Genomic DNA, 23,049 nt, shown 5'->3' on the forward strand with positions numbered 1-23,049 from the left:
CCATTAATGATTGTCATTCGTGTTGTAGGTGCACCACTTCACCCTTTGTGCCCACCCCCCACCCCACCTTTCCCCTGGTATCCACTAAACTGTTCTTAGTCCATAATTTTAAATTCCTCATATGAGTGGAGTCATACACAGATTATCCTTCTCTAGCTGGCTTATTTCACTTAACATAATTCCCTCAAGGTCCATCCATGTTATTGCAAATGGAATGATTTTGTTCTGTTTTGCAGCTGAGTAGTATTCCATTGTATATATGTACCACATCTTCTTTATCCATTTGTCTGTTGATGGGCACTTAGGTTGCTTCCATGTCTTGGCTATTGTAAATAATGCTGCAATGAACATTGGGGGTGCATGGGACTTTTGGGATTGCTGACTTCAAGTTCTTTGGATAAATACCCAGCAGTGGGATGGCTGGATCGTATGGTAGTTCTATTTTTAATTTTTTGAGGAATCTCCATATTGTTTTCCATAGTGGCTGCACCAGTTTGCATTCCCACCAACAGTGTATGAGGGTTCCTTTTTCTCCACAACCTCTCCAACATTTGTTACTATTAGTTTTAGATATTTTTGTCATTCTAATGGGTATAAAGTGATATCTTAGTGTAGTTTTGATTTGCATTTCCCTGATGATTAGCGATGATGAACATCTTTTCATGTGCCTATTGGCCATCCGCATATCTTCTTTGGAGAAATGTCTGTTCATGTCTGCAGCCCATTTTTTGATTGGGTTGTTTGATTTTTTGTTGTTGAGTTGTGAGAGTTCTTTATATATTATGGATATTAAGCCTTTGTCAGATATATGACTTGCAAATATTTTTTCCCAGTTAGTGGGTTGTTTTTTTGTTTCAATCCTGTTTTCATTTGCCTTGAAGAAGCTCTTTAGTCTGATGAAGTCCCATTTGTTTATTATTTCCATTGTTTCCCTTCTCTGAGAAGGCATGGTGTCCGAAAAGATCCTTTTAATACTGATGTCAAAGAGTGTACTGCCTACGTTTTCTTCCAGAAGCCTTATGGTTTCAGGTCTCACCTTTAGGTCTTTGATCCATTTTGAGTTTATTTTGGTGAATGGTGAAAAAGAATGGTCAATTTTCATTCTTTTACATGTGGCTTTCCAGTTTTCCCAGCACCATTTGTTGAAAAGACTTTCTTTTCTCCATTGTATGCCCTCAGCTCCTTTGTCAAAGATAAGCTGTCCATAGATGTGTGGTTTTATTTCTGGGCTTTCAGTTCTGTTCCATTGATCTGTGCACCTGTTTTTGTATCAGTACCATGCTGTTTTGATTACTGTAGCTTTGTAGTATGTTTTGCAGTCAGGGATTGTGATGCCTCCCGTTTTGTTCTTTTTTCTCAGGATTGCTTTAGAAATTCGGGGTCTTTTGTTGCCCCATATGAATTTTAGGATTCTTTATTCTAATTCTGTAAAGAATGTCATTGGGATTCTGATTGGGATGGCGCTGAATCTGTAGATTGCTTTAGGTATAACGGACATTTTAACTATGTTTATTCTTCTAATTCATGTACATGGAATGTCTTTCCATCTCCTTATGTCGTCATCCAATTCTCTCAAAAAGGCCTTGTAATTTTCATTATATAAATTTACCCCAAGGTATTTTATTGCGATTGTGAATGGTATTGTGTTCTTGAGTTCTTTTTCTGTTAGTTCGCTATTGGAGTATAGAAATGCTACTGATTTATGCAAATTGATTTTGTACCCTGCAACTTTGCTGTAGTTGTTGATTACTTCTAAGAGTTTTCCAATGGATTCTTTGGGGTTTTCTATATATAAGATCATGTCGTCTGCAAACAGTGAGAGTTTCACTTCTTCCCTCCCTATTTGGATTCCTTTTATTCCTTTTTCTTGCCTGATTGCTCTGGCCAGGACCTCCAGTACTATGTTAAATAAGAGTGGTGATAGAAGGCATCCTTGTCTCGTTCCTGTTTTCAGGGGGATGGTGTTCAGTTCTTGCCCACTGAGTATGATGTTGGCTATGGGTTTGTCATATATGGCCTTTATTATGTTGAGGTAGTTTCCTTCTATGCCCATTTTGTTCAGAGTTTTTATCATAAATGGCTGTTGGATCTTGTCAAATGCCTTCTCTGCATCTATTGAGATGATCATGTGGTTTTTATTCCTCAGCTTGTTGATGTGGTGTATCACGTTGATTGATTTGTGGATGTTGAACTATCCCTGTGTCCCTGGTATGAATCCCACCTGATCATGATGTATGATCCTTTTGATGAATCGCTGAATTCTGGGTGCCAAAATTTTGTTGAGAATTTTTGCATCTATGTTCATCAGTGATATTGGCCTGTAGTTCTCTTTTTTCATGGTGTCCTTGTCAGGTTTTGGTATCAGCGTGATGTTGGCCTCATAGAATGTGTTAGGAAGTGTTCCATCTTCCCTAATTTTTTGGAATACCTTGAAAAGGATAGGTATTAAATCCTCTCTGAAAGTTTGGTAGAATTCCCCAGGAAAGCCATCTGGTCCTGGGATTTTATTCTTTGGGATGTTTTTGATTGCTGTTTCAATCTCTTTCCTTGTGATTGGTCTGTTCAAGTTGTCTGCCTCTTCTTGAGTGAGCTTTGGGAGATTGTAGGAGTCCAAGAATTTATCCATTTCCTCTAGGTTATCCATTCTGTTGGCATATAGTTTTTCGTAGTATTCTCTTATATAATCCGTCGTATTTCTGCAGAGTCTGTTGTTATTTCTCCTCTTTCATTTCTGATTTTGTTTATTTGAGCTTTCTCTCTTTTTTTCTTTGTAAGTCTGGCCAGTGGTTTGTCAATTTTATTTATCTTCTCAAAAAACCAGCTCTTTGTTTCATTGATCCTTTCTACTGCCTTTTTCGTTTCAATAGTATTTATTTCTGCTCTGATTTTTATTATTTATCTCCTTCTGCTGACTTTGGGCTTTATTTGTTCTTTTTTCTCTAGTTCAGTTAGGTGTACTTTAAGATTGCTTATTTGGGATTTGTCTTGTTTGTTAAGATGTGCCTGTATTGCGATGAATTTTCCTCTTAACACAGCTTTTGCTGTATCCCATATGAGTTGGTATGGCATGCTATCATTTTCATTTGTTTCCAGGTATTTTTTTTTCTTTAATTTCTTCAATGATCCATTGCTTGTTCAGTAGTGTGTTGTTTAGTCTCCACATCTTTGTGCCTTTCTCAGCTTCTTTCTTGTAATTAATTTCTAGGCTTATAGCATTCTGATCGGAGAAGATGCTTGTTGTTATTTCAATTTTTTTAAATTTGTAGAGGCTTGCCTTGTTTCCTACCATATGGTCTATCCTTGAGAATGTTCCACGTGCACTTGAGAAGAATGTGTATTCAGCTCTTTTAGGGTGAAGTGATCTATATATGTCTATTAAGTCCAATTGTTTTAGTTTTTCATTTAGCTCCACTATTTCCTTGTTGATTTTCTGTCTGGATGATCTGTCAATTGATATGAGTGGGGTGTTGAGGTCCCCTACTATTATTGTGTTGTTTTTAACATCTTCCTTTAGGTCTGTTAATAGTTGCTTTATGAATCTTGGTGCTCCTGTGTTGGGTGCATAGATATTTATAAGCGTTATTTCTTCTTGATGAAGTGTCCCTTTGATCATTATATATTGTCCCTCTGTGTCTCTCTTTACCTGTCTTATTTTGAAATCCACTTGGTCTGATATAAGAATTGCAACACCTGGCTTTTTTCCCTTGCTATTACCTTGAAGTATTGTCCTCCACCCCTTCACCCTGAGCCTGTGTTTGTCCTTGGGGCTGAGGTGTGTTTCCTGGAGGCAACAAATTGTTGGATCTTGTTCTTTAATCCTTTTTGCCACTCTGTGTCTTTTTATTGGAGAGTTCAATCTGTTTACATTGAGAGTGATTATTGATGCATGTGGACTTAATGCTGTCAATCTGTCGCTCATTATCTTGTTTTCCTGTGTTTCTTTTCCCGTGTGCTTTAGACTACCCATTTAATACTGCAATTTCTTATGCGGGGTTTCTTAGATTTTCCCTTATTTATGATTTGTACCTCTGTTCTGTATTTTATTTTAGTGTCTACCTTGAAGTTTGTATTTAGAATCTCGTGTATAATATAGTCTATTCTCTGGTGGTCTCTTACTTACTTGTCCAATACTGATTTAGACTCTTTGCTCTTCCCCTCCTAAATAATTATTTTCATTTCTTATTCCAACTCGTGTTATGAATTTGTAGTTAGAGTGATAAGATCGTCCTTGCTTTGGTAGTTTCCTTACCTTTACCCTAATGCTATAGTTGAACATTTGCTATCCTGTTCTGGTTCTATCCATCGGTCTCCCTAGTCAGTGGTTTGTAGCCCCTTTCTCCCTTTTTTCTTTTTTCAGGTATGAGAGACTTCTTGAGGATTTCTTGTAGTGGAGGGCTTTTAGTTACAAATTCCCTTAACTTTTGTTTGTCTGGAAAAGATTTAATTCCTCCCTCATATCTGAAGGAAATTCTTGCTGGATAGAGCATTCTTGGCTGAAGATTTTTATCTTTTAAAGTTTTGAATATGTCACTCCATTCTCTCCTAGCTTGTAAGGTTTCTGTAGAGAAATCCACTGACAGTCTGATAGGGGCTCCTTTAGGGTTATTCTCTTCTTCTTTCTTACTTCCCTGAGTATTCTTTCCTTATCTTTCCTTCTTGCCAATTTTACTACTATGTGCCTTGCAGTAGGTCTTTTTACACTGACAAATCTAGGAGATCTGAAAGCTTCCTCTACACACATTTCTCCGTCAATCCCTAGATTTGGGAAGTTCTCTTCAATAATTTCGTTAAGCACACCTTCTGCTCCATTTTCCTTTTCCACGTTCTCGGGAATTCCTATGATCCTTATGTTCTCACTCCTCATTGAATCCACTATCTCTCAGAGATTTTCCTCGTTTTTTTAAATTCTTAGTTCTCTTTCTTCCTGTCTGGAGCCATTCAGCCTGTCTATCTTCAATTATGTTAATTTGCTCTTCTATGGTGTCTACACGGGCATTCAGGGAATCCGTATTCTGTTTTATCTGGTCCATTGTGTTTTTCATCTCTAGTAATTATGTTTGATTCTTCTTTATGATTTCAGTCTCTTTTGTGAAGTAACTCCAGAACTCGGCTTGTTTCTCTCTCTTTCTCTGTACCTCATTGAGTTTTTTGATTATAGCTGCTCTGAACTCATTATCACTTAGCTTACCTAATTCCAAGTCCTCAGGACTTAATTCTATGTTTTTATTGTTTTCCTTCTGCTCTAGGGCTTTTATAAATTGCTGGATGGTAGAGGAGCGGTTTTTTCATATGGTGGTAGAATTCGGTTACAGTTACAGCCTGTCGCCAGATGGGGGTCGAGAGCGGCATGTTATGAGCTCTCTGCCTTCGGGCAAGATGGCTGCGCCCAGTGGTTTTGCCGGGAGGGAGGGGCTGCTATTCTCACGTGCCAACCTGGATTCAGATCAGTTATGTTCTCTGGTCTCCTGAGGCCCTGGGTTTATGGGGTCCCCGTGGATGGAAGCTTTCCCCCCATCAGTGGGTTTCCACTGAACCAGCGGCAAGAGTCCTGGATGATCCCCAGTCTTGCGGCCCCTCCCCTGCTCCTTCCCGACTGGCGCAGCAGCGATTGCAGACTCTAGGGGAGGGAGTGATGTTCTCTCCTACCATTCCAGCACCTCCGAGGCTGTTAGTAAGGTTTATGATCTCCGCCTTCTTGGTATTGTAGGTCTCTAACGTGTTGGAATTAGATTTATTCTCTGAAATTCAGTTTTTCCAATCCTTTGTTGTATTTTGGAGGGGAGAGAATCCCGGGTCAGCTCACCCTGCCATTTTGCTCCCTACAGTTTTTGAGTCATCCAGAGCAATTTTTAAAGACTAGATAGAAGGAGGATATGCCATATAGATTAGAAGACTAAATATTTTAAAAATGTCAGTTCTCCCCCAATTAATCTATAGTCAATGCAATCACAATCAAAATTTCCAGCAAGTAATTTTGTGAATATTGAAGAGTTGATTATAAAATGTACATGGATCTATAAAAGGCCTAGAATAACCAAGACAATCTTGGGGAAGAAGAACCAAGCAACCGATGTTACACAAGATATCAAGATATTGCTATAGAAATCAACACAGCATGGTACTGACACAGGACATACAGATAATTTAGAATACAAAACCTAGAAACAAATCCATATATACATGGTTGCCTGATTTATCACCAAGTTGACACATATAGTGGGAAAAAGATTTTCTTCAATAAATGATGCTGGTCCAACTATACATCCACATGGAACCAAAATGAATCTTGAGCCCAGAAAACACAATCATTGTTTCTAGATGGATGGTAGATCTATGCACGAAAAATAAAGCAAATAAGGTTTGAGGGAGAAGAAAGTTTCTTAAACAAGATTTTTAAAAAGCACTAACCGTAAGGAAAAAATTAATAAGTTGAACTACATAAAAATGATGAACTTCTGTTCATCACAAGACACCATTAAAGGAGTGAAAAGGCAATCCAAGGAAGGGGGAGAGATATTAGCAATAAATATGTGCATTTTTACACACACAAACACATACATACATGCAAAAGAAGAACATATGTCCAGAACACATAAAGAATTTCTACAAACAGTAAGGATAGACTAACTATTTAAAATAGACGAAACACTTGAACTGACACATCACAAAGATATTCACATGGCCAATAAATAGATGCAAAGGGAGTTAACTTCACTGATTATTAGGAAGAGGCAAATTAAGACCCCTGCACCCATCAGAATGGCTAAAACGAAATACCAATTGTTGGTGAAGATGTGGAGCCTGGCTGGCTGGAGGGTAAACTGGTTCAACCACTCTGAGAAACTTTTGGCAGTATATACTGAAGATGATCAAAACTCTGCAATTTTACTCCTATGTATATATTATAAGAAACATGTATACAGTCACCAAAAGACATATACAAGAAATATCACAACAGCAATATTTGTAATAGGCAAAACTGGACACCCGAATGCTCATCAACAATAGAATGAATTTCAGTGATTTGTTAGAAGGATTAACAGGATTCAGAAACTGTTATGTTCACAGTTACAATTTACTATAGCAAAAGGATACAGCTCAGAACCACAAACTTACTTTTCTTGCCTAACATTCAGTAGCTTAATATATAAATGCTTCTCAGTTTGTTGTATGCCTTTCACTGAATTCCAGAGCACTGAAATTATTGTTTTTGACTGTTTTGTCCAGCTCTATTTGGAGAGAATTTGTTGACCTCCTTATATCGTCATGTTAAAAGTCAGAAGTTTGACAGTAACTTTTGGGAAAAAAATGAACGCCTCAGAGACCTGAGAAATATTATCAAGTGCAAAGACATGTATAATGACAAGTTTAAAAGGAAAGGAGAGAAGGTGCAGCAAAAATATTTGATGAAATAAGGGCCAAAAACTTCCCAAATTAGATAAAAAATATTAATCTATATATCCCAGAAGCTAAACAAACCCCAAGTAACACAAAGAGATCCATTCCTAGACACATTATAGCACAAACAGTTGAAAGACAAAGAGAAAATCTCTAAAGCGGCAAGAAAAAGAAAATGAATCACCACATACAACAGGGACTGACAAACTTATTTTGTAAGGGGACATATAGTATATAGTAAATATTTTAGGGTACATGGTCTGTGTTGTAAGTAGTCAACTCTGCCATTGTAGCACAAAAGCAGCCACATTCAATGTGCATCATTGTGATCCAAGAAAATTTCATTTATGGATACTTATATTTCAATTTCACATAATTTTCTTGTGTCACCAAATACCTTCCTTTGATTTTTTCCAACTATTTAACTATGTAAAAACCATTGTTAGTGCACAGACCACTTAAAAGCAGGCAGTAGGCCAGATTAGGCCTGTGGGCCACAGTTTGCAGACCCCTGATGTAAAAGGAACAATACTTACTAACAGCTGACTGCCCATCAGATATAATGGATGCTGGAAGGCAATATGATGATATATTAAAAGTGCTAAAAAAATCAGAATGCACACCAAATGTTTTATATACCAAATTGTAAGACAAGGAGAGCCACCAACAGTTACTTTATATTTCTATGTCAACTTTTTCTATAATTGTATTGATTAGGGAAGTTGGAAATTAGCATTTTTTAAGCATTCACAAGTTTATTAATATAAAAGTATGCTACAGACTCCAACATATAACACACAATAATAGGAGAGAAAGAAATTCCAAGCAAAGGTCATTGCATCTACGTAGTTAATGCTCATTATATCATAATAGTCGTGCAAGAGAAAGCAAAGATTTAATACATTGTGGTTATATATTATAGATACTTCTAGTGAGTGCTATCTACCTCATTTTAATAATTACAATGCACACAAGAGGGCAGGTTCTGAGTACTTTGGTCAAAATGCCATTAGAAAACTATCAAAACCATAAGATGAGCCTGGAACATCTTGTGATTCCAGAAAGCAAGACAGTCTCCATGTGACTATAATTAGAACCTTATTTCCTTTTCATGTGAGAGCAAATCACCTAACAAAGAGCCTGTATATTATGTCAAAAATGCCTGCCAAACAGTCCCGTCCCCTCCCACCCACCCCAACTCCCAAGAGGAAACAGTGGTTAAGTGAAGAAGACAGAAGGGCTGGACCGCAGAGCAAATACGGGCCGACAAGATAGAAGACATCTGTTGAATGAATGGGCACATATTCTGAGAGTAAGGAAAAAGGAATAAGAAAATTAAATGTGACAGGAAAATGTTTAAAGAGCATTCTTTGCGTTATTAGATCACCATATGGAGAGGATGGCATAGTGGGGAATACTGAGTCCTTGAATCTCTAGCAGGATTTCAGGAAGGTCAGCTTACAAAATCAAATCTGCAAATTACAAGAATAAAATCCTTCGCTCACAGGAACTAATATTAAGTATATCTTTATTGAAATAAGTGTTCTATTTAAATATATCTGAAGACATTTAAATTAGTTTAATCAGACTACTTTATTTACATTAAAATGAGACCAAGCCCTCTAAAGCAATGCACGTTTTGACTAGAGGGTAGAATGTCAGGCAGGGATGTAAGACAAAAGAGGTCATTTTTATGTACAAACTACTACTATTAGAAGCTAAGGCCACTGTGTGAGCCAACTTTACAAATCTGCTTCAGTGTATTGGAGTGAAGACCTTTCTGATGGTGCTTAATTAACAAATTAAAGTTGTAATCTAGGACATGGCTACACAAGATAGGCAACAAATCTCACAGAGAAAATGACTAAGAAGTAGTAAATTGTTCTAAACTACTTTCAAGGGAGTGTTCTAAGGAGTGCTAGGATGCAGAGATAGTCAAGATTAGATAAAATATTAATAGGTATGTAGGGTTCTCTATCTTCAAATCCTGATCTCAAGACTGTTTTTCTCACCTTGATGGAAACAGGACAGAGCGCTGTTCACCAGTCAGAGTGAGGAAAAAAAAAAAAGAACACACATGAACCATTATCCTAATAATTACACCATGGTGGGTGAAGGATTAATGATGCTAACAACTAGAAATCAGACAATAGTAAACCCCAACATAAAGGAAGAGGATCAATGAACTCCAGCTGTAATGAAATAAACACTAATTTTGTCCCTTCTTTATCAAATCACCTAACTTACCACTTCGCCGTCCAAAAGTCAGAAAGTGGAAGGGATAAACCAGGGAAAATCTTTTCAAAAGGTGGAGTGCACCAGTCCCCCCACATCAAAAAAGAAAATAGCAAAGTGGTGTAAAGGCTGGGGAAAATAGGAATGTAAAGGACTTGTAGCATAATTTAGCAACACCAAGAACTCCAAAAAAGGGGATTAGCACACCTACTAACTCAGCAACACTTGTATGACATCAGAGTGTGATGCTGATGTGGGGTTGGTGAGCTGAGGAGTCGAAAGAAAGATTTCTTAGACTCTTAAGATCTGGCAGTAGTGCTCTTTTATTTAGAGAATAGAATAGCATGGGGACAGGACCCATGGGCAGTCAGAGCTTCTGCTGCGTGGGGACAGGACCCACGGGCAGTTAGAGATGCTGTTGGCATGGGGAGCTGCTGCTGCCACCGCTGGCATGGGGACAGGACCCATGGGCAGGCAGAGCTGCTGCGTGGGGACAGGATCCATGGGCAGGAGGAGCCGCTGCTGCTGCCACTTCTGCTGCTGCCCCAAGTTGAGGGTTAGAGCTAAATTTAAGGCATAGGTATGTGAGCTACCTCTTTATAAGACAAAGGATATGTAAAAAAGTTAAAACGGTATCAGTGCCCGTAGGGTCCAGCTATTTGGTGGTCCCACAACTTTTAGATAAGAATCAAACCAGATTGAGTAAATGGCAGAAGTCACCGCTTAAATATTATCCTCAGCCAAAGACAAACGAGGATTTTGGGGGGCGGGGGGTGGGGTCAGTTACATGAGGTTGCCAGACAGCAAACAACTTAAGTTCTTGCCTTCCCCATTAAGAGTCTCCAGAGATAGGGCCATCCCCCCTTCCTTCTGGCACAGAGAGGGAGGCACGGAGATTTCCTTCACAAATGCAACTGTCTCTGATCAAAGGGCAAGCAAATTCCACTCCTCGGTGGGGAGCCCGCTTCTCATCTGTAGTTTTAAAATTAACCAGCCTAAAAATCCTCATCATAAACTGTTTTAAAATTAACCAGCCTAAAAATCCTCATCAATGCTAATGTGGGGACCTGGAAATGGCCACTCCAAGATATGTCTCTTTGGCATGATGATTATTTGAGGCTAGTTACTTTGCAGACAGGAAAGAAACTGAAAAGTAGAATTTACTTACCCTTTGTAAGAGACATTTACATTGTAAAGGACCTATCCATCTGTAAAGATCTCTCTAAAAACTCTTAATCAATGGGGAAGGCAAGGACTTAAATCTGCATTTTATTGTGCTTCTCTGGTAACCTCCTGTAACTGACTTCCCTCCCCCTCCCAACATTGGCATTTCTTTAAGGATTAAGCATCTTTCCATAGGCTAGAAACTGATTGTTGCGCTCACCTGTGGCCACCCAGCTCAAGACAATAGACTTGCCTCCTGCTACACCCACCGAGATAGCAGACCCACTATCTGCTGTGTCCATCAAGTGCCGGGCCGACAGGGCAATCTTGTGACTATTGTGGGAGGGACATTTCAATCATATGTGAAATATCCTGTTTGGGGGTATATAACCACTCTGCACCCCACTTCTTCGGTGCCTTTTCTTCCTTTGGGAAGAAAGGTCCCGGGCCATGGTCCTCATAAAGCTTTGTTTAATTTTCTCTTGCTATTCTCTCTCATGTGAATTTAATTCGTTCTCTGGCCAGACGAACCCACTTTGGATAGAGGAAATGTCTTCCTCCCCTACACTAACAACTCTTTACTCCTCTCACATAAATGTTTATTTTAACCAAATTTTTGCAAGCAGCAGAACTGCTTGGAAACTGCAAAAAGGCAGCAGAGAAACATTTTAGCTAGCTTCTAAGACTGCATTCCAGGGTCTAACAGAGATATATAAACCCTATGAAAATTACCTGCTTTGGGTAATAAGAAGGAAGGTGCATCAGTCCCTGGGGCATATTAAAATTAAGTAACTAATTAACTAAAATTAAAAGGGATCTTGGGGCCAGCCTGGTGGCATAGTGGTTGGGTTTACACACCCCGCTCCAGCAGCCCGGGGTTTGTAGATCTGTGTATCGCTTATCAAACCATGCTGTGGCAGGCGTCCCACATATAAAATAGAGGAAGGTGGGCACAGATGTTGGCTCAGGGCTAATCTTCCTTACCAAAGGGAGGATTGGCTGTGGATGTTAGCTCAGGACTAATCTTCCTCATCAAAAACAAAGAAACAAACATAAAAGGGATATGACAATCTGATCTAGGGTCAAAAAGGTGAAAGGATTTTAACTGTCTGGAAGAAGGTTTCAGAATTTCCGACAGGCCATCAGAAACACTAAAGTATTCTTCATTTCAATTTGAATTCTTACCAAATAAAGAATAATTACAAGAATACTTCTATATTGAGAAACCTGCTGAACCAGTATAACAGATTATAGGCAAGTGATTGCATCAGAAAAACACTATTTTGAAACTCTTAACTTTGCAACCTAAAGAAGCTGGGGGGGGCGGAATTCAGAGAACTATGGCCAAAAATTAAATAATAACACAGTTCCTTAAAATGAGTGGCTTTGTGCGTCTATACTCATACTAAAAATATGTCTTGAAGAAACAATCACTCGAGGATGCATGTGCGTGTGACTGCAACACATCTATTTGTTCAAAGAAAATACATATTGAGCTCCAACTGTGTCCCAGGTAGCCCTAGGCACCAGGGACACAGTGATAAACATGGCAGGCAGGATCTCATGAAAGTTAAAATGAGGACCATGTATCCTCATTAACTAATAACCAGTTACCTTCTGTAGTTAAGCATTAAGAAGAAAAAGGCAGTACAATGAGAAAGAATAAAACAGAGGATTAAAAACACAGGCAATTTTGGGGGCCTGTGGTTAAGTTCGCACGCTCTGCTTCAAGGGGCCCAGAGTTTCACCGGTTCAGATCCTGGGCACAGACATGGTATGGCTTGTCAGGCCATGTTGTGGCAGCGTCTCACACAGCACAGCCAGAGGCACTCACAACTAGAATATACAACTATGTACTGGGGGGCTTTGGGGAGGAGAAGAAGAAGGAAAAAAAAGGAAGATTGGCAACAGATGTTAGTTCAGGTTCCAATCTTTAGGGAAAAACCAACAGGCAACTTTTTAGGTCTACTGTTCTATCCAAGTTGTAATTTTAATTAAATCAAATTGTATTTTAAATGTGCCAGAAGAATTAAAAACTTTAAAAAGTGTATAGCAAAGCCTTATATAAGGCCAACAGCCACCCTCTAAAGTTCTCTACTTTCTAAACCTAATTTTGGAACAAAGTTTATCTGTATGCAAAAGAATTCTTTGGTAAGGCAAAATGGTGATTGGGAAGAGTTAACCACCAATGATTTTTAAAGCACAATTTAAGACAACTGAAATTTAAGGCCAGTTTAAAAATATCTTTATTAAGTGCTAAATATTCACTAGGTACCTAAAACCTACACCCTCATCTTTTCTTCAGCATTTCCCCTTCCTCTAACCACAACATACATCAAACATCCAAGTTCTTGCTAAGAAATTCAGTACAGCCTCTGCAAAGAAATGATTGCAGCTAAGCTACCAAAAATGGAAATTTGGACATTCCTATAATCATCACTTTCATTGTTACAAAGTACTTACCAATCTCCTATTTACTATATTCTTAAGTCAAAGGCCATTATAATCTATACAAAGTAAGTTACAAACTTCAATAAAGCTTCGCGATAATTTCCTCTAGGGCATCTTAACCATCTTCTTAAATATATATAGTTCATTCACAGCACTCCCAAGATTCTGGTTCAGTGGAAGGGCAATGCTACCCAGGAATATTTAACAAGCAGCCTAGGTGTTTTGTGGCAGGTAGTTCACAGTCCACACAGCGGAAACAAGCCAATGGAATAAGCAGCCTTAAATCACTGTCAAGAGTTACTCTCAAACATACCTAGACATACAGCCCTGGGCATATATATGCTTAAGAACTTCTCTTTTGCTCTCAAAGACCCAGTTCAGCAGTACTTACAGTTAACATTGGAGTTGTCAATAGGCCCCACGCAAAAAATTCAAGGAAGATGACAATAGCAGCATGGTATACACTCGGTCGGCCAAAGCCTTGTAGCTAAAAAATGAAGAAAGTTATTATGAAACACAGTAAAGAGATATAAGAGATCCACTATCCCAAAATGGTATCAAACACCAAAAAAGTAAAAAGAAACTGTATAAAAGTTTCATCAGCGCAAATCACTGAAGCTTTGGTAGAAAATCACCTGAGTCTTCCAGAGACTGAAGTTCCAGAACTTGACTATTCTGTCTCTCATTAACTATGTATTCCTCAGCAGCTTGGCCTGGAAGCCTGAAGTTTCCCTAGCTACATAATGAGAGAGGTGGGCATCAGGGTCATATGCTCAAAAGCTTCAGGGGCAGCCTAGATGATTTATATGATAGGGGGTGGGGGAAGAACAATAAGGACTAGGTCAAACCCGAAAACACACTCCCTACCTAAAGGTGTTAAAATCCAGCTTTCTGTTTCTGACTTGTGTTAAGACTGTGTCTATTCTGCTAGTTTTCTGCACTTTGTGATTTCTGGAGATGAAATCTAAAATTCCCCTCAATTTAATCTTCTTTGATTCTGTGACAATGCTTATTACAGGATCAGATGCTTTGCTAACTAGCACTTGGTAGTAACTGGAAGTGATAGTTTGAAAAGACTTTGTAAAACCTATACTATTCTTATGCTTATATTTTTAAATCTTCAAAAGGTAAAAGTACCATCTCTCTCCCTTCGAATCTACAACTAATTGGACAGTCATCGCTTAACAAAGGATATCCATATAGCATCTCAGGATGCCTGAGAGACCCATGTTGCTATACATTGGAAGGCAGACGGACTTCCCCCCAGGAGAAGGTGGAGATAGGTGAAAACTCTCCGACCCTGACCCCCGAACAGCCTAGTACCTGCAAGCGGCTTTCTTCCAGCAGACGCCCCCAGAACATCACCACACATCAAGCGCAGGAGGGTGCGCACACCAGAGGAGTGACGGTGGAAACAGGTGACCACAGCCCTACCTAAGGCCCCGTGATTACACCAGAGTCCCACACCAGAGGCGGCAGGGAAAACCTCTATTGGCCATTAGCCAAGAGGCCCTTCCCAGCATCCACAACGCCGGGAGGCTCCCAGAGAGAATCCCGAGTGGGGCAGTAGCCCGCCAGCTGCCGCCACCGGTCTCACAGACTGCGGCTGTTGCCCAGTTGGGGTACAGGGCTACCGGAGATCTCCTGGGAGAGGACTGGAGCTGGGTGCAGTTCCAGTGGCTGGGTCCGCGGCCCAGGGGGAAACTCCGGGGTCCCGTTCTGGCAGCAGGGAAAGCCTCTACTCGCCATTAGTGGAGAGGCTCTTCCCAGCATTCAGAATGCTGGGAGGGTCCCGAAGAGGAGAATCCCAGGCAGGGCAGCAGCCGGCCAGCCGCCACTGAACTCACGGTCTCCGGCTGTCCCCCAGACAGGGCAAGGGGCTCCCCGAGATCCTGGGGGAAAGGACTGGGGCTGGGTGGAGTTCCAGCGGTCTGGCTCCGTGGCCCAGGGGGAAACTCTACAGTCTCACAGCAGCCTCAGTGAAAGCCTCTGCACAGCACTAGTAGAGAGCCCCCGCCCGGCAACCACAAGGCTGGAAGACCCTGGGACAAAAGCAGCATAGCTAGGTGAGCTAACCACAGACTGCAGAAGATGCCCATAGCTCTGCTGTGACCTATAGTGGACAAGTGAGATTTTGTGGGCGCCAACAGTGACAGAGCTGCAAATACAGGTGATCCTGCCCCTGGCCACTGGGAAAGCCCATAACACTACTGCAGACCCTAAGGAGGGAGCATGTCTAGGAGGTCTGCAACAGTAGGCACCAGCGGCCTGAAGCCCCCTGTGACTGCCCCCACAGCTGAAGAGGGACCCCACAGGACCACAGTGATTACGAGGAGGGGCCCAGGCCCAGTTAGCAATAGCTGATAGGGTTCCTGGTTGGTGCAGTATAAACAGCTGTTCCCCCACCACACCAGTAGAAACAAGTGGAAGCAGTAACTAAACTCTATCTCTATGTGGAGGCACAAATCTACACCATCAAGCAATATGAAAAAATATATTAAATCTCCAGAACAGAAGGAAAATGACAAATACCCAGAAAACAGTCCCAAAGACAATGAAATATATAACCTAAATGACGATGACTTCAAAACAGACATCATTAAAAAACTCAATGAGTTCAAAGAGAATTCAGATAGACAACTCAACGAGTTCAGGAGCTATGTCACAAAAGAGTTTGATACTATAAAGAAGAACCAAACAGAAATACTGGAAATGAAGAACACAACAGAGGAGATTAAGAAAAACCTAGACACACTGAACTGTAGGGCCGATAATATGGAGGACAGAATTAGCAATTTGGAAGATAGGAATATAGAAATGCTGCAGGCAGAGGAGGAGAGAGAACTAAAACTAAAAAGAAATGAAGAAACTCTCCGAGAATTATCTGACTCAATTAGGAGATGCAACGTAAGGATTATAGGTATACCAGAGGGAGAAGAGAAGGAGAAGGGGGCAGAAAGCCTGTTCAAAGAAATAATGGCTGAGAACTTCCCAAACCTGGGGAGAGAGATGGAACTTCATGTGACAGAAGCCAATAGATCTCCAAACTTTATCAATGCAAGAAGACCAACCCCCAAGGCATATAGTAGTGAAGCTAGCAAAAGTCAATGACAAGGAGAAAATAATAAGGGCAGCCAGGCAGAAGAAAATAACATACAAAGGAACCCCCATAAGGCTATCAGCAGATTTCTCAGCAGAAACTTTACAGGCTAGAAGAGAGTGGAATGATATATTCAAAACTCTGAAGGACAAAAACCTGCAGCCAAGAATACTCTACCCAGCGAAAATATCCTTCAAATATGGTGGAGAAATAAAAGCTTTCCCAGATAAACAAAAATTAAGGGAGTTCATTGCCACAAAACCTCCTCTTCAAGAAATGCTCAGGAAAACCCTCATTCCTGAAAAATCAAAAAAAGGAAAGGGGCTACAAAACCAAGAGCAAAGGAGATAAGTAGAAGGACAATAACAGGAAGTAGCAGCTCTCCATCAGAACAGGTTAGCAAAAGTTAAATAAAACATTAAAGATAAAAGGAAAGGAAACAGCAAGAATAAATATAACCCTGTCATTTTAACCACAAACTCACAACACAAGAAAGAAGGGGGAAAAAAAAATCTGACAGTAACAACCTAGAAGGGGAAGAGAAAAAGGATAGAAGGTTTTAATTTAAGGAAATAAGAGGCTATCAGAAAATGGACTATCTCATCTATGAGATGTTTTATACTAAACATATGGTAACCACTAAACAAATAACAAGAATAAAGACACAAATTACAAATAAGAAGACAGCCAATACAGAAATTTACATACCTGAATTAGTAATCCAAAAGCATGGGATGAGAAACAAAGGAAATGCAAGAGAACCGGAAAACAAGAGATAAAATGGCAGCAGTAGGCCCCCACATTTCAATAATCACTCTAAATGTAAATGGATTGAACTCTCCAATCAAAAGACACAGAGTGGCAGGATGGATCAAAGAACAAGACCCAACAATATGCTGCCTCCAGGAAACACACCTCAGCCTCAAAGACAAACACAGACTCAGAGTGAAAGGATGGAAGACAATACTCCAAGCTAATAATGAACAAAAGAAAGCAGGTGTCGCTATACTACTATCAGACAGAGCAGACTTCAAAGCAAAACAGATAAAGAAAGACAAAGAGGGACAGTATATACTGATAAAAGGGACACTCCACCAAGATGACATAACACTTATAAATATTTACGCACCCAACAGAGAAGCACCAAAATTTGTAAAGCAACTCTTAACAGAACTAAAAGGAGACATCAACAACAATACAATAATAGTAGGGGACATCAACACCCCATTAACACCAATGGATAGATCATCCAGACAGAAAATCAACAAGGAAATTATATAATTAAATGAAAAATTAGAGCAGATGGACTTATAGATATATATAGAACACTTCATCCAAAAACAGCAGGCTACACATTCTTCTCAAGTGCGCATGGAACATTCTCAAGGATAGACCATATCTTGGGAAACAAAGCAAGCATCAATAAATACAAGAGAGTTGAAATAATATCAAGCATCTTTTCTGATCATAAGGCTATGAAACTAGAAATCACTTACAAGAATGAAGCAGGGAAAGGTGCAAAAATGTGGAGACTAAACAACACGCTACTGAACAAACAATGGATTATTGAAGAAATTAAAGAAGAAATCAAATATTATCTGGAGACAAATGAAAATGAAAACACGCCATACCAACTCATTTGGGATGCAGTAAAAGCAGTCCTAAGAGGGAAATTCATTGTAATACAGGCTCACCTCACTAAACAAGAAAAATCTCACATAAGCAACCTCAAACAACACCTAACAGAATTAGAAAAAGAAGAACAAACAAAGCCCAAAGTCCGTAGAAGGAGAAAAATAATAAAAATTACAGTAGAAATAAACGATATTGAAACAAAAAAGACAGGACAAAGGATCAATGAAACAAAGAGTTGGTTCTTCGAAAAAATTAACAAAATCGACAAATGCTTAGCCAGACTCACTAAGAAAAGAAGACAGAAATCTCAAATAAATAAAATTAGGAATGAGAGAGGAGAAATCACAATGGATACCAAAGAAATACAAGGGATCATAAGAGAATACTATGAAAAACTATATGCCAACAAATTGAACAACCTAGAAGAAATGGACAAATTCCTAGACTCTTACAACCTCCCCAAACTGAATCAGAAAGAAACAGAGAATCTGAATAGACCAATCACAAGTAAAGAAAAAGAAACAGTAATCAAAAACCTCCCCAAAAATAAGAGTGCAGGACCAGACGGCTTCTCTGGAGAATTCTACCAAACATTCAAAGAAGATTTAATACCTATCCTTCTCAAACTATTCCAGAAAATTAAGGAAGATGGAGCACTCCCTAACACATTCTATGAAGTCAACATCACTCTGATCCCCAAACCTGACAAGGACAACACAAAGAAGGAAAACTACAGGCCGATATCACTGATGAACATAGATGCAAAAATCCTCAACAAAATTCTGGCAAACCGAATACAGCAATACATCAAAAAGATTATACACCATGACCAAGTGGGATTTACACCAGGGACACAGGGATGGTTCAATATCCGCAAGTCAATCAACGTGATACACTACATTAACAAAATGAGAAACAAAAACCACATGATCATCTCAATAGATGCAGAGAAAGCATTCGACAAGATCCAACATCCATTTATGATAAAAACCCTCAACAAAATGGGTATAGAAGGAAAGTACCTCAACATAATAAAGGCCATATATGACAAACCCACAGCCCACATCATACTCAACGGACAAAAACTGAAAGCCATCCCTATGAACAAGACAAGGGTGCCCACTTTCACCACTCCTATTCAACATAGTACTGGAGGTGTTGGGCAGAGCAATTCGGCAGGAAAAAGAAATAAAAGGAACCCAAATAGGCAAAGAAGAAGTAAAACTCTCGCTGTTTGATCTTATATATAGAAAAGCCCAAAGACTCCATAGGAAAACTATTAGAAACAATCAACAGCTACAGCAAAGTTGCAGGGTATAAAATCAACATACATAAATCAGTAGCATTTATATACACTAACAATAAACTAACAGAAAAAGAACTCAAGAACTCAATCCCATTCACAATCGCAACGAAAAGAATAAAATACCTTGGGATAAATTTAACCAAGGAAGTGAAAGATTTATATAACGAAAACTACAAGACTTTGTTGAAAGAAATTGATGACGACATAAAGAGATGGAAAGACATTCCATGCACATGGATTGGAAGAATAAACATAGTTAAAAGGTCCATACTACCTAAAGCAATCTACAGATTCAACACTATCCCAATCAGAATCCCAATGTCATTCTTTACAGAAATTGAGCAAAGAATCCTAAAATTCATATGGGGCAACAAAAGACCACAAATTGCTAAAGCAATCCTGAGTAAGAAAAACAAAGTCGGAGGCATCACAATCCCTGATTTGAAAACATACTACAAAGCTACAGTGATCAAAACAGCATGGTACTGGTACAAAAACAGTTGCACAGATCAATGGAACAGAATTGAAAGCCCAGAAATAAAACCACGCATCTATGGACAGCTAATCTTCGACAAAGGAGCTGAGGGCCTACAATGGAGAAAAGAAAGTCTCTTTAACAAATGGTGGTGGGAAAACTGGACAGCCACAGGTAAAAGATTGAAAATTGACCATTCTTTTTCACCATTCACAAAAATAAACTCAAAATGGATCAAAGACCTAAAGATTAGGCCTGAAACAATAAGTCTTCTAGAAGAGAATATAGGCAGTACACTCTTCGACATCAGCTTCAAAAGAATCTTTTCGGACACCGTAACCCCTCAGACAAGGGAAACAATAGAAAGAATAAACAAATGGGACTTCATCAGACTAAAGAGCTTCTTCAAGGCAAGGGAAAACAGGATTAAAACAAAAATACAGCCCACTAATTGGGAAAAAATATTTACAAGCTACTTATCTGACAAAGGGTTAATCGTCATAATATATAAAGAACTCACACATCTCAACAACAAAAAAACAAACAACCCGATCAAAAAATGGACAGAGGACATGAACAGACATTTCTCCAAAAAAGATATAAGGATGGCCAATAGACACATGAAAAAGATGCTCATCATCACTAATCATCAGGGAAATGCAAATCAAAACTACACTAAGCTATCACCTTACACCCGTTAGATTGGCAAAAATATCCAAAACCAAGAGTGACAAATGTTGGAGAGGTTGTGGAGAAAAAGGAACCCTCATACACTGTTGGTGGGAATGCAAACTGGTGCAGCCACTATGGAAAACAGTATGGAGATTTCTCAAAAAATTAAAAATAGAAATACCTTATGACCCAGCCATCCCACTACTGGGTATCTATCCTAAGAACCTGATATCAGCAATTCCAAGAGTCTCATGCACCCCAATGTTCATCGCAGCATTATTTACAATAGCCAAGACGTGGAACCAACCTAAGTGCCCAGCAACTGATGATTGGATGAAGAAGATATGCTATATATACACAATGGAATTCTACTCAGCCATAAAAAAGGACAAAATCGTCCCATTCGCATCAACATGGATGGACTTTGAGGGTATTATGTTAAGCGAAATAAGCCAGACAGAGAAAGACAAACTCTATATGACTCCACTCATAGGTGGAAGTTAACATATAGACAAGGAGAACTGATCAGTGGTTACCAGGGAAAAGGGGGGGTGGGGGGAGGGCACAAAGGGTGAAGTGGTGTACCCACAACATGACTAACAATAATGTACAACTGAAATCTCACAAGGTTGTAATCTATCATAATCTTAATGAAAAAAAAAGGTAAAAGTACCTCCGCATGCTTTAACTAAAAGCTAATCATAAGGAATTGATCAGACAAATCCACATTGTGGGACATCCTACAAGACAACTGGCCTGGTGTCCTAAAAATGTCAGCGTTGGGGCCAGCCCAGTGGCATAGCAGTTAAGCTCACGCACTCCGCTTCCGCTTCAGCGGTCCAGGGTTCATCGGTTGGGATCCCGCGCACTGATCTATGCACCACTTATCAAGCCATGCTGTGGTGGGTATCACACATATAAAACAGAGAAAGATGGACACAGATGTTAGCTCAGGGCCAATCTTCCTCAGCAAAAAGAGGAGGACTGGCAGTGTATGTTAGCTCAGGGCTAATTTTCCTCAAAAAAAGTGTCAATGTCATAGAAGACAAAAGTAAAGGTAGGGAGACTTGTACAGTTTAAAGGAGATGAGAGTCCTGACAACCAAATGGAGGATACTAGACTAGATCCTAGATGAAAAGGGGACAAAAGGAAAAAACATGAATATGGACTGTATATTAGATAACCATAGGGCATTAATGTTAAATTTCATGGGTGTTCTTGATGTCTGCAACTCACTGTCAAATAGTTTGGGGGAAAAAATGGTACATAGCTACTTTCTAAAGCAAATGTCACAAAATGTTAATTGCTGAATTTAGATGAAGGGAACATTTACTATTCTTTTAATTTTCTGTAGCTTTAAAATTTTTCAAAAAGAGCCAAGAACAATTGTTATTAAAAATCCAACTTATAAATTTCTAAATTTTTGCAATGTCTAATAATAAGGAGTTTTAAATGCCATTAAATAAGACATTTGCAAAACAGAAAGCATTGTACAAATTAAGAGGAAAAAAAGAACCATCTAACAATTCAAAAAAAAAAAGATCAAAAGGCCTTTAACATAACATAACCTTCAAAATGTACCAGTTTTTACAAATCTTTTACCAACAGAATACAGAATGGAAATGGTAGCAGCTATTCAGCCTCTGCCTGTGACTAAGCCTTCTGAGGCTGTCTGCGTCAATCTTTCCAGCCACTGGAGCCAGACACTTGCCGTTGTCCTTGACTCCTCTCTGGCTAGCTAGCTCTCCCCAGTCTGATCCTCTAGCATCTCTTGCCCACATTACAGAGCAGCTTTCCACCCTTGCTTCTTCACCCACTGCACAGCAGCCAGATTTAATGGAAATCTGATTTAAATGTATTTAAATGAAATTTAAATGATTTAAATGTAAATGGGATCATGTTATTCCTCTGTTGCACCCTCCTTGGCTCCTACCACATTCTGACACAACTTACACTTAGCCACACATCTTACACATCCAACAAAGTCCTACACCTCCCTATCCCCTTGTTATGCTCTATTGTTTTCTAGAGAATTTCTAACAAACTTTACCATTCATTTCTGTTTACTGTCCACCTTCTCTGGAATGCAAATGTCAATGCCATGAAGGAAAGGATTTTTGTCTCTTTTGTTCAATGATGTATCCCAAAGTGCCCTTCTCTCACCCCACTCTAGTAACAAAGCACTCAACAGAATACATGTGAGAGGGAAAAAGGATCTCTTCTGACACTAACATCTTTTCTCTGTTCTTTTAAACAAGAAAATCCAGAAGTAGAAAAAATTTTGAAACAAATGACCTAGTTTCTTCAACACAGAAATGGTATGGGCAAAGAAAAAAATGGAGGGAGAACTATGTTAGTATAGAGATTATAAGAATTTAAGAAATATTAACTGAAAGCAATATGTGGACTTTGGGTTTTGACTCAAATAAACTAACTAGAAAAAAGAAAATTTTGAGTCAATCATGGAAATTTGAAAATGGACTGGGTATTAGATGACACTAAAGAATTATATCCATAGAGGAAGATGGGCACGGAAGTTAGCTCAGGGCCAGTCTCCCTCAGCAAAAAGGGGAGGATTGGCAGCAGTTAGCTCAGGGCTAATCTTCCTAAAAA

At 39.3% G+C, this 23,049-nt stretch overlaps 1 protein-coding gene across 1 annotated transcript in view; it reads right to left on the reverse strand.

The window, feature by feature from the left end:
- The window catches only part of LOC124240823 (hippocampus abundant transcript-like protein 1), a 57,193-nt gene extending 43,259 nt beyond the window's left edge, over positions 1–13,934 (reverse strand). The window contains exons 1-2 of the mRNA XM_046663918.1: positions 13,884–13,934; positions 13,640–13,735 (exon numbers count right to left, since the gene is read on the reverse strand). Of these exons, the coding sequence (XP_046519874.1) occupies positions 13,640–13,735; positions 13,884–13,934 (147 nt within the window). The remainder of the gene's footprint in view (positions 1–13,639; positions 13,736–13,883) is intronic.
- Between the last annotated feature and the right edge of the window lie 9,115 nt (positions 13,935–23,049).

The sequence above is a fragment of the Equus quagga genome, chromosome 6 (assembly GCF_021613505.1).
Source record: "Equus quagga isolate Etosha38 chromosome 6, UCLA_HA_Equagga_1.0, whole genome shotgun sequence".
In the NCBI taxonomy this organism is placed as follows: domain Eukaryota; kingdom Metazoa; phylum Chordata; class Mammalia; order Perissodactyla; family Equidae; genus Equus; species Equus quagga.